This window comes from Pleurodeles waltl, chromosome 10, assembly GCF_031143425.1.
Source record: "Pleurodeles waltl isolate 20211129_DDA chromosome 10, aPleWal1.hap1.20221129, whole genome shotgun sequence".
NCBI lineage: Eukaryota > Metazoa > Chordata > Amphibia > Caudata > Salamandridae > Pleurodeles > Pleurodeles waltl.
The window spans coordinates 100,078,944-100,092,148 of NC_090449.1; the positions used below are offsets into that span (position 1 = coordinate 100,078,944).

General features: G+C 46.0%; 1 protein-coding gene across 2 annotated transcripts in view; it reads right to left on the reverse strand.

Moving 5' to 3' along the window:
- The window catches only part of PRKAR1B (protein kinase cAMP-dependent type I regulatory subunit beta), a 524,789-nt gene that overhangs the window by 224,095 nt on the left and 287,489 nt on the right, over positions 1 to 13,205 (reverse strand). For both annotated transcript variants that reach the window (XM_069209839.1, XM_069209840.1), the window contains exon 6: positions 8,166 to 8,212. In XM_069209839.1, coding sequence (XP_069065940.1) covers positions 8,166 to 8,212 — 47 coding nt within the window. The remainder of the gene's footprint in view (positions 1 to 8,165; positions 8,213 to 13,205) is intronic.

Below are 13,205 nucleotides of genomic sequence, written 5' to 3' on the forward strand. Positions count from 1 at the left end.
GAAGCAGCCTCCTCCGTGTATTCCCCTGGAGACGAAAGATCCCACTCAGGGGAAGTGTCCAGCCCACTGGCTGTATCTAGACCATGCAGTCCATCAACCGAGTCCTCTAGTTCTCCTTCTTCCAGGACTCGTTGGTACTCCTGCTCCTCTAATAAACGGAGAGCACGTCTCCTCGAATGAAGCCTCTGCTCGATACGCGGAGTCGACAATGCCTCCGCCGAAGCCGAAGATCGGCGCCGATCTTCAGAAGCCACCGACGCCGCGTCCGGCGCCACAGGTAACTTCGGCGCCGATGAAAGAGCACTCGGAGCGGATGGACCCACCGGAGTCACAGGACGAAATCCCGACGTCGACGGGATGGAAATCTCCAGGGCCAATCCCTCCGAAGCCACCGGAGCGGCCACCGGCGCCGACACCGGCGCCGAGCCCACGTTCCCAAAAGGGAGAAAGGGCATAAAGGGTGCCGGCCGTAGAGGCGCAGGATCACCCAATGAAAAGGCCAAAGGGCCAGCCGGAGCACCCCCTGGAGCCATCTGTTGGAAGATGGTATACATCGCATTTAGGAATGCAGTACTATCGGCTCCAGGGGTGGGAAAAGCGGATACTGGGGTGCCTGTATCGAAGGCGACCCCGACGCCTGCCTCGACGTCTGCGACGCCGGGGACAACACCAGAGGCTGCACCACTTCAATCACCGACGCCTGTCCAGGTGAAGTCGGTGACGCCGGAGAGGGCAACGGCGTCGATGGATGCGGCGTGACCGTGGGACTGACCTCCCAAGTCCTCCGGCGCCGATCCGAAGACCTGGAACGAGTCTCCTTGCTCGAATGGCGCCGTGATTCTCTACGGCGCCGGGAGTCTCGATGACGCCGATGCCTTGGCGAAGACTTCTTATGATGTTTTTCTTTCTTCGACTTCGCCATAAACAACTTCGCCTCACGTTCCTTGAGGGCCTTTGGATTCATGTGCTGGCATGAATCGCAAGTCGAGACGTCGTGGTCGGAGCTTAAACACCAAAGACAGTCGGAGTGAGGATCCGTAACTGACATCTTGCCCCCACACTCACGACAAGGCTTAAAACCCGACTTTCTCTGCGACATTATTACTGCAGCGAAGGACTACGCAGCAAAAAATACACTGTAACCACGAAAGTAACAGTTGCTCCCTCGAAGATAACCGTTTCGAATGCACAGAAAAAAGGGAACTGACGTCGGCACGTCGTCGAGGACCTCTTATTGCCTGTATGACGTCAGACGGCGTCGCGTGGGCTAGAGTGACGTCCTCGTCGACGTGCAGAGACTAGGAAGAAGATTTCCGTTCAATGCTGGCGCCATGGGAGTATTCATTAGGTGAGGAATCCACAGGTAGTTGTATCCATCAGAAAAAGTGTTACTGAAGGTAAGTAACTTGTACTTCTGATGGATACATCTAGCTGTGGATTCCTCACCTTCTGAATAGAGTCCCAAAGCAGTCCCGCACCCGGAGGTGGGTACATGTCTGTTTAAGAAATCCATTAGCACTGAAAGGGCAAAAATGGCAGCCCCTCCTCACTTCTGAATCCAAGCAGTAATGCTTTGCGAAAGTGGGGAGGGAAGCCCAAGTCGCTGCTTTGAAAATGTCTACAATCAGTACACCTCTAGCCAAAGCTGAAATAGCAGACTCAGCTCTGATCGAATAAGCTCTTATGCACTCAGGAGGTTCTTTCTTTGCCAAAGCATAACATATTTGGATGCAAAGGATGACCCATCTTGACAATGTTCTTTTGTGGACGGCCTTGTCTTTCATTTTGCCTATAAGCCGATGAACAGCTGATAGTTCATTCTAAATGCGCTGGTCCAGCCCGTGTAGAAGCTCAATGCTCTCTTTGGATCCAGATGATGCTGCCTTTCCTCCTCCTTAGAGGGATGGGGAGGAGGGTAAAAGGACAAAAGAGTGATGGACTGCCCCAAATGAAAAGGAGTCACTACCTTTGGCAGGACAGCCGCCCTGGTTCTCAGAACCACCCTGTAGGCATGAAAAGTGGTAAACGGGGGACTAACACTTAGAACTTGCAGCTCATTAACATGTTCAACTGTGACCGCTACAAGAAAGACAATCTTTATCATGAAGAGCCTCAACGGGCAACTATGTAAAGGTTCAAATGTTACACCCATCAGGTACGATAAAACTAAATTTAAACCCCACTGAGGCTTGTTGAATGGAGTGGGAGGATACATATTAGTCAAACCTTTAAGAAAACTTAAAATTATAGGGGACTTAAACAATGAAGGTTGATGAGGTAGACAAATAAAAGCTGACAGTGCGGACAAATAACCCTTCACTATTGCAACTGCAGAACCTTGTTGTGCTGGGGAAAGACCAAATTGCAAAACAATGGATAAATTGGCCTTTAAAGGGTCAACATGCCTTTCTTTACACCATTTGACAAACTTGGCCCATCTACCAGCATAGACAGTTTTGGTGGAGTGTTGCATTGCCGATAGAATAACATCCACCACATCTGGAGGAAGAGAAAAAGAAATCAGGTTGCTCCGTTCAATCTGCAGGGATTTAGGTGCAGGCTCTGGAGTTGAGGGTGTAGAACCTGCCCGTGTGACCACGAGGGGAGGTCTGCCCTGTGAGGGAGACAAAGAGGAGGGCATAGTGAGAGCTGAAGGAGGTCTGTGTACCACACCCTTCTCGGCCAATCTGGAGCGATCAATATGACTTGGGCCTGGTCTTGGCGAATCTTCCTCAGAACCCGAGGAATCAAGGGTATGGGGGGGGACACGTAAAGTAGCTGGTACTCCAGCTCAATTAAAATGCATCCCCCAGCGTTACCTGCATCGGATACTGGAGGCTGCAGAACAACGGGTATTGCGCATTCTCATGAGTGGCAAACAAATCTATCTGAGGTGTCCCCCATAACTGGAAGATGTGAAGAACCACCTTGGATGAGGTCGCCACTCGTGATCAGCTGAAAAGTGCCCATTGAGACTGTCCGCGCATACGTTTAGAGCTCCGGCCAAATGGCTTGCAACTATGCAAATTCGACAGTCCTGAGCCCAGGATCAGAATCATAGAGACTCTCTGCAGAGAAGATACAACCCTACCCCTCACTGCTTGTTAATGTACCACATTGTGGTAGTGTTGTTCATCAAGACTTGCACAGGCTGACCGCGAATGGAAGGGAGAAAGGCCTTGAGAGCCAGACGTATCACCCTCAATTCCAACAGATTGATATGGAACATCTGTTCTTCCGGACACCAAAGACCCTTGATCTCCAGATCCTCCAGATGTGCTCCCCACCCAAAGTGGAAGCATCCGTAATCACTGTGGTCACCAGAGGTGGTAGGCAAAATGGTCTCCCTTGTGTTAGGTTGCTGTCCACAAACCACCACTGAAGATCTGTTGCAGTGGTTCAGGAGTTCCTCATTGACTCCTTAAGATCCCCATTGTGTTGAAACCACTGCTTGTGGAGGCACCACTGGAGGGCCCTCATGTGCCAGCGTGCATGAGTGACCAACAGAATGCAGGAAGTGAACAGACCGAGCAGACTAAGAACTTTAGGACTGGAAAGCACACTGCATTCTGAAACATTGGAATCATAGCCTGAAAGTCTTCAACCCTCTGTGGAGGATGATAAGCACAATTCACTGTGGTGTCCAGTACCACCCCTATCAACAGGGTGCGCTGAAAGGGCTCCAGGTGAGATTTGGGCACATTGATGGAAAACCCCAGGTTGATAAACAGCTGGGTTATCAAATGGAAGTGATGCTGTACCAACTCCGGAGATTTGGCTTTGAGCAACCTATCATCCAGGTAAAGGAATACTGATATTCCCCAACCCCCTGAGTGTAGCCACCACTGCCATCACCTTTGTGAAGAATTGAGGTGCAGAAATAGGACCAAACGGAAGGACTGCAAACTGGTAATGCTGGGACCCTTCCGTGAACCGGAGATACTTCCTGTGCAACTACAGGATGGGAATATGAACTACGTATCCTGCAAGTCTATGGAAACCCTCCAGTCTTCTTTGTCAAGCACAAGAAGCACCTGTGCTAGGGTCAGAATTTTGAATTTTTATTGTTTGAGGAACCAACTCAAAATCCCCAGGTCTAGAATAGGCCATAAACAACCACCCTTTTTGGGGATCAGGAAATATCTTGAATATTATCCTTGACCCTTTTCCCTGCTCCGCAACCAACTTCACTGTGCCCTTTAAAAGCAGATTTTGCACCTCCTGATGTGGCAGCAGCAAATGTTCTTTTGAACAAAAACTTTGCTGGGGAGGAAGGGGAGGGGGAACTCCGGAAAGGGAAGGGCATATCCATTTTCTACAATGCCTAACACCCAACTGTTATTGACTTCCACTCCTGTAAAAAAATGAATTAACCTCCCTCCCACAGGTAAAACATGGTAGGGTAAGATGGGGGAACTAGGACTGCTTCTCTGAAAGGTTAGTAGAGGAGGAGGAAGTAGAGGAGGAAAAAGGCTGGTGGTCTGCACCACATTGTTTAGCTCTCCCACGTCTTCTGTAGGATCTATAGAGGGGGTTGGCTGATTGTTGCTGCCAAAGGTGCTGTCTCCCTCCAAAGGAAGAGCTCCGCCCAAACCCCCTAAACCTATTCAGTGGTCTGTAAGTCACGGAGAGTGACTGAAGACCTAAGGATTTAGCTCTCCTTAATCTTTTTAAGGCCGCATCTGCTTTGGCTCAAATAACCTGGATCCATCAAAGAAAATATCCATTAGTGTGGATTGCACATCCAGGGAGAACCCCGATCCTCTCAACCAGACGTTCCGCCTACTGGCAATTGAAGTCCCCATGCCCTGGGCGACAGTATCCGCTGTTTCATGGCCTGATTAAATTACTTGCTTTGCTGTCTCCTGACTGTCCTGTAAGAGTTCTGCAAAATGGCTCTGCACATCCTGTGGCAGTTTGGGAATGAGTTCCCTGGCCGAATCCATCAACGCAGGGATGCATTTGCCAAACAAACAATTGCATTCACAGACTTCAATGTTATGCTTTCAAAAGAAAAAATATTTTTTGTAGATTTTTCAATGCACTTTGACTCCCTGTCAGCAGGAGTTTTTGGAAAAGAACCAGGTGGTGATCTTGAAGAGCAAAAAGCCTGTACCACCAGGCTTTCTAGCATAGGATGTTGAGTTAAAAACAAATGATCTCCTGCCACCGCCTTATACCTCCTGCAATACCTCGATCTTGATACCGCCAGTGTGGAAACCAGCTTCTGCCAAACATCTAATACCGGATCCATCTGAGCCTCATTGAATGGCAACAGTGGCTCTGAAGTAGAATAGGAAGAATGAAGAATACCTCTGTCTGAATCTTAGATTTCAGTTCAGTAGTGGGCAGAAGCAAGTCCACCAGCTCCGCTGCCTTCCTAATTACCCCATGATATGAAGTAACCTCTGGAGGAGGTATGGCCCCAGAGGATAATAACTCCCACTCAGGAGCCCACTAACCACATCAATACCTTCAAACTCCTGAGATGCCACCGGAATTTCCCACTTTTCTAGCTCGGGTCTTGTGGTCCTCTAAATATTGCTGCTCTTCCAAGAGCCTCAAGACTTCCCTTCTTGATCTTAATCTCAACTCCAGCAGCGGCGTAGAAAGACAATGTACCGTTGTCGAGGATACCTGGTACTTGATACTTGATACTGAACGAGGTCTCACCAACGCTGGTATCGGTGCCACTGGCGCCAACTACTCTTGAGCTTCAGATGGGGACTGTGTCTTCCTAGGCACCATTACAGTCCAGGGACTCTGAGCCATAGGCATAAGAGGCAGGAAAGGACCCATGGGGCCAGCCGGCGCACGAGAGGGGGTCATTGCCCTGTTAAAAATGCTATACATAGCATTAAAAAAATTAGTAGGATCTGTCCCAGGGGCTTGAAAGGTCGGATCTTGCTGCTCCTGCTGAGGAGTCTGAATATGGCTTGCTGTCTGCTCTTCAGTCTCTTGATCTGTAGGTGTTACAAGAGATAACTGAGCTACTGGAATCACAGGTGACACCGGGATCTCCACCAAACACGGCGCCAGTGACACCTCACGTGACTTCGGCCGTAGAGGAGACAGAGTGGGACTCACTTTTCAAGTCGAACGGCACAGGGACTTTGAAGCTAGAGACAGAGGCCAAGGGCTGACTTCCCGCAATGAATGGTGCCGCAAACTCTTCTTGTGGGACTTTGAAGATTGGTGGGACGACGACTCCTCTTGATGCCGGGATGTATGACTGCCTCACTTATCCTTTTTAGCCTTTGCCAAAAACAAGTTCGCCTCCCTTTCCTTCAGAGCCTTTGGATTCATGCTCCGACACGAGGAACATCACCCGACGTTGTGATCCGAACTAAGGCACCAAAGGCAATTGTTGTGCGGGTCCGTAACTGACATGTGACCTCCACACTCTCAATAAAGTTTGAAGACTGACTTCTTAGGCGGAGTCGCTGTCGCACCACAAAACACCAACAATGAAATTCCCTCAAAACAGTGAGGTTAGGAAAAAAACGTTACACGTTGAAGGGGCAGAAAAAAGGGAACGGCCGTCAACATGCGACGAGGACTTCTTATGGCTCTGATTACATGAGACGGAGTTGCGTACGGAACCTTGGACGTGGAGAGCTAGAGAGAAAGAATTTTTTTTCATCAAAGGCTGGTGCATTGAGGATATTCAGAAAGTGAGCAATCCACAGATAGGTGTATCCATCTGAAAAGTGTAAGGTTGTGGGTTTCCAAACCATGCATGTGGTCTGAACTTTGTATGTGTCAAAGGCAGAAGTAATTCTGTATTAGGAATGGGGACAGCACATCCCCAAAATTGGAATTAAAAAGTACAATTGCAAAGTATGTTTGCGTATGTGGCTGTAATAAGTCTACAATTACACACAGGTTGCATGAGAGGAACTTTGCCTGTTCACAATGATTCCAGAACTACTCCTGAGAAACTTCAACTGTCAGTAATCCTAGAATCCTCTGTTAAATCCAAAAGGTTAGAAATTGACTCCAAATCTAGGGGATCATAGACAGCATATCGTAAACAAAAATATTGTGTGGACAGAATACTGTGTCAAAGTTATCGAGGACCAAAATATAGAGAAGGTAAGTGTAAATACGTAAGAAAAGATTTTTCTCCTCGATATTCTTGACACAATATTTTGTCCCATGATATTATTGTTTCCAATATTCTGTCTAAACATCCAACCTAGGAGTAAACCTAATGGAGGATGCATTTAGCTTTTTTTTTTTTTACATTTTAACTAAAATTGCTTAGTAGTAATATTGTGAGCATTAGGATCATTTGCCCATTAACTCAATGATTAACAATGAACCCAGAAGAATATGTGAGAATGATGTCTCTACCTCAGATAAAGATTTGGGCATGCACCTAAGTCCGCTATCAAGCACTTTACCATAAGTATGCTGAAACTTGAGTTAGAATAGCAAATTAACCAAATCCTAAATTTTTGCGAAGAGGATTTGCCTACATGTAAGTAGTAGAAACTGGTACAAATTTACATAGAACAACATTTTGGCAAGGTCGAGATTCTGGGAATATATATTTTGGAGTACATTATTTTGCAGTATTCATTTTCGCTTGAAATGACCTAAGAGATAATTCAGACCTTCACTGCAAGTTGCAATGTATGCCCTGGAGACTTAACTCCAAGTGGGATACTGCTCGGGTCATTACAGGTAATCCACAGTCTCTGGACCTAATCAGTCCAGGTCTAAAGACCCTGGGTCAGATTTCACAAGTCCAAAACCACATATGGTATAATAGCTGTGTGGGCAGGGTAGCAGCTATGGACAGGACCGCAACCTTTTGTCCACTTGAACCCTACAGCAGAGGAATTGGAAAGCTACAGTCAAAATGAACTCTACTATTTCCCAAAGCTGCTACATTCAGAGGAAAACTACAAGGCTGTGCACAGTCTATGGTAACAGTACGAATGTCAAAAACTGATGAGGATGAGCAGGACATTTACATACACATTTATGTAATGAATTCCACATTTCTTATGCTTAAGATTATGACACTGTCATAAATCCTAGTAAAACACAATCAGATGCAGTTATATTACACATAGCAAAAGTAATAGAAAAAACATATCAATTAAGTTTGGAGTATAATGCAAAAAGGAGCAAATGTAAAGTAAAAACAAACTTACATCAACTTCTCCTTGGTCAATTACGTAGAAATTATCCCCCTCGTCACCTTAAAGCGAAAATACAAATAATATTGTTGCTCACAGAATGTACATTTATATTGAAATAACAAATCCGTATACAACGTAAAAATGCATAAGTCTCATATATTTTTTTTTACTTTTCGTACTGTTAAATTTAGAAGTAAATTTGATTATCAGCACATGATAAACATCTTCCACTTTTATATCCAAATGGTAAAGTATTGTAATGATTGTATTGTATTGTAATGTATTTTATCTTACATTTGTAAGACAGAGGCTGCAAGAAAATTAAATTGAAACACTGAGCTTTAGGGAGCCCCCAAATAAAGATCCATTGTAAATAAAAGCAAGGCCATAATTCGCAAAGTAGAGCTGAACATATGTTGTGAAGGAACTTGGCCTTTTGTGAGGGTGAAAGACAGCACAAAAAACGATCATTAAGTCATCATTCGGAACCTTACCAGTAGCAAAGCTAGATCATGAAGGATATCAATAATGCGAGTAAAGCAATGGGATACTTGCTGTAATCACCGCACCTTCACTTCCTAGAGTTTTGCATCAGTCTTAGTAGAGACAAAACATGGAAGGACCCAAAGAGTTCCAGTTTTTACAAAAAGATGTTAATGAATAATGTGAAATGGGGTAAAATTAGAGGCACATCTTCTATGATAAAGAGGCGGCAAGAAGCCATCTTACCTACAAAGTGAAACTCGGACATTACAGGAAGGAAGCAGCCTAGTGATACGCCACTGCTGGGCTGTATTGTCACAAGGAGGACAGGCCCATTAAAGGCTTATGCTTGAATACCCCTTCTGTCTATGACTGGTTTAAATTCATCTTCATGTAACTATGCTACGTCTATTTATGTAAGAAGGAATTCACCTAGGAAATAGAGCTAGCACATCAGCAGTACACTCCATGAAACTGTTGCCCATATTGTCTTTCATGACAGGTACTAGAAGCCTTAAAAGAAATTGAAAACAAAAGGGACGTTGTGTTTTTCATAGCATAAATCTCAGTTTCAATATTTTCTGTCTTTAAAAATGGGACCACTGAGGTGTTGATTCCCGAGAAACAGTGAAGAAATATGGATCAAAAGAGATGATGATTCATGGGGAGAACTTTAATTACAGGTGAGTATCTAGTTTTCTTTTTCTGGGTAATTTCTATGGTTACACATTACATAATGTGTACATTTACATGAAGAAAAGGTTACTAAACTTCAGTAACACTCTTTCTGATGAATACTCTATCTAACCGCAGATTCCCCACCTTTAGACTGCCCTAAGGCACCAGACTGCATATAGAAGATTCAAACAGCTTTACTACTGCTGACTGGTAGGTGGTGTCGTGCAGTCCCTCGCTGACTTAGTTTATTACGGGAAGACATGGTGGAGCTGCATATATGCACCACCCTTTATGTCAACGTCAGTTTCTTTCTTCACTCTATATGTGCCCTTAGGCACAAATCCCAACAATAATCATATGTACTAGTGTGCACATCTATTATTTGGAACCTCGTTATGTGGAAAAAGAGACCATTCCAAAGAATAGGAAGGAGGGAGGCAAGTGAGGAATCTGTGGTTAGACTACCAACCAGACATTACCAATGGCATAAAACTTGTTCTTCTGATGGATACTTATGACTGCAGATTAGTCACCTTTAGAACAGATACTGAAGTAGTACTTCCCCAAAGCGATGGGGCTGTGGAATGGCTCATAACAAAAAGTCCTCCATAACCAAACAGGAGAAGTGCTCTTCACCATCAGAACTGGTAGCTGATGTAGTAGTGTCTGTAGTAGTGTCTTATGAATACATGTAAGGATGCCCACGTTTCAGCCTGACAGATGTCAAGGGAAGGCACTTTGCATGCCAGAGCAGTGGTAGCAACCTTGGCCTTAGTGGGACAGGCCCCCAATCCTTCTGGATGCTACTTCTTGGCGAGTATGTAGCAGGTCTCAGGTCAGAGGACTACTTACCTTGACAAACCCCTGTTCTGCACTGCCTTGCCTGTCTTTGCCCCAGAAAACCACATAGAGAGCTGATTATCCACCTGATGCTGTTTGATGCAATCGATGTAAAAGTATAACCCTCCTTTGGAGTCTATCTGATGCAATCTTTTCTCTTTCGAGGGGTGATCGGAGCAAAGTACATTGGGAGAAAAATGGACTGCGCAACATGACTAAAAACAGACACAAAAAGGAGGTTAAGGACAGTTGCACCGGGAGAGCCTGGAGCTCACTCACATGATGAGCAAAAGTCACCGCGACTAGAAATACCGTCTTCAGAGTCAGGAGACAATGTGAACGTCTATGAATTGGTTCGAACGGTGTACAAATGAGAGAAGTGGGGATCAAATGGCGATCCCAACGTAGCTTTACAGAGGGTTTGGGAGAAAACAAATGCATCAGACCTTTTAGAAACCTCATCACAACAGGTGATTTGAACAAGGATGTCTGGTCGGTAAATATGAAAAGGTTGAAAGAGCCATCAAATAACCTGTAAGAGTGCCCACTGCAAGTCCTTGCTTGGCCAGAGATAAAACAAATAAACAAGACATCTGACAGTTTGGTCAGTAACAGATAGGGACAAAGGTTGTCACATCAGGCTACAAACTTGTCCCATCATTGACAGACTTAGTAGGGGGGTGCATAGCCACCAGGATGAACTCCACAATTTTGAGAAGAAGATCAAACCCAGTCAACTGGCACAACTCAATTTCCATACACACAGGTGCAGATTACGCATGTTCAGGTGCAGGACCCTGCTCTGCTGCTACAACAGGAGTTCCTCCAGTAGCAGTAGTCTGATGAGAGGACAGCTTCTCATGCTCAAAGTTTCAGGTACCACATTCTCCTTGCCAAATCTGAAGCCACTAGGATGTCTTTGACCCGGTTGTTCATGATCACCTTTGGAACTCGGGGAAGGAGAGACAGTGGTGGAAAAGTGTACAGAAGTCCTGTGCTCAACTCTATTCAGAATGCATCTAAGAGGGACAGCCTTCATGGCAAATCTTTAGCATGCAAAGATTTTGACACTATGCATTCTCAGTAGTGGCCAAAAGATCTAGCCAGAGTTCTCCTCATTGCTACAAGATGCTGTGTGCCTCCTTGGGGTGTAATCATCATTCATGATTCGCCTGGTGACTCCAACTGAGCTTGTCCACCCTGGCATTCAAAGATCCCACCAGGTGGTTCACGACCAGGGAAATACCCTGATGCTCCAATCTGCTTAAGGGACAAATTGCCTCCTGGCACAGGGCCCAGGACCCCGAACCATCCTATTTGTTGGAATACCACATGATGGAGGTGTGGTCCTTGAGAACCTGAACTAGCCTCCCTTTGATGGAAGGTAGGAAGGCTTTCAGTGACAGAAAATTGACTATATTACTAGCAGCCTGATGTGGAGATGGGTCTCTGTCGAAGACCTGGGACCTTTGATCTCCATGTCTCCAAGATGGCCTCCTCATCCCAGCAGTGACACATCCATAACCAACATCAGCTATGGGAGGGGCAGGGAGAGGGGTCTGCCAATGGTCCCATTGTAGTTGAGCAGTGCAGCCAGCACTGCAGAGCTTTTGTGATCTCTGACAAAACCAGGATACGATCCTGCAGGTTTCCCTGGTGCTGGGCTCACAGAGACTTCAAGTTCCACTGCAGACTCTGCATATGCCACTTGGCATAGTCGACAAGCAGGCCAAGAGGGCTAGAAACCTCAGAGCAACCCTCATGAAGATCTAGAACTAGGTTAAAAGAAGGGATCATAGCTAGAATGTCCAGTACTCGTGATGGAGGGAAGGCCCAAAACTGCATTGCACTCCGAAGGTGATAGGTGTGGCTTAGGCACATTGATAGCAAAAGCCAATGTCAGGAGGTTCGCCGTCATCTGGAGGTGGTCTATGACCTACTGTGGTGAGCTTGCCTTTAACAATCAGTTGTCAAGGTAGGGGAAAAATTGAACTTCAAACAGTCAGAGGTTTGCTACAACCACTGCCATCACTCTTGTAAACACCCAAGGGGCAATGGGGAAGCGGAGAGGAGCATGGCAAAATTAAAATACTCCAGGCCCATCTTCAACTGCAAGTCACACCTGTGGGACTGTAGGACCAGCACATGAAAGTCTGCATCCTGCAGGCCCAAAACTACCATCCAGTCACCAGGATCCAAGGCTGACAGAACATAGGGCCCACATGAACATCTTGAATTTGTCATTCAGCAAGAAAGCGCTCAGAGGGTGTAAGTCTACAATGAGACAAAGGCCTCTGTCCTGATTTGGCACGAGGAAATAGCAGAAATAACAACTTGTCCCTGTATCTGAGACCTGAACCACCTCATTGACTCCTTTTGCCAAAACTGCCAGCACTTCTTGGTGCAGGATGGGCAGGTGCTCCTCTGAAAGACGCTGTGATGCAGGTGGGAAGTGTAGTGGGTTTAAATGGAATGGCAGGCTATATCCTAGTTTAACAATCTATAAAACCCACCTGTCGGAAGTTATCTTTAGCCACCCTTGGTGGTAAGAGTGCAATCAGCCTCCTATAGGATGGTAGTGTGCCACTAAGGGCAAACTAAAACGACCTGGACAGCTGATGCTCCTGGAGAGGGGGACTGGTCAGTGTGCTGGCCCTGGTGGCCGGACTTAGTCTGCTTCATCCCCACCGTGAATCTCCAAAGGATCAGGGTGTCCATGGGTTTGAGGTAAGGAGTTTTGTTTGGGGCATGGTTTGGGCAATACTCCAACCCCCTGGAGTAGTTTTGCATGGGGCAAAACTGAAGAAGTATAACAGCCTAAGCATTGCCTCGTGGCCTGGTTTCTTTAAACTGTTCAACTCTGACTCAGTCTTTTCTCCAATAAAATTAACTCCACCGAATGGCATGTCCATCAGAGAAGCTTGCATTTCCTTAGAGAATCCAGTAAATCTTATTCAAGTGTGCTGTGGAAACATCACAGTAGTGCCAACGTCTTTGCCCAAACAGTCAGTAGTGTCCAGACTAGAACAGATATATTTTGTGGTATCCTGA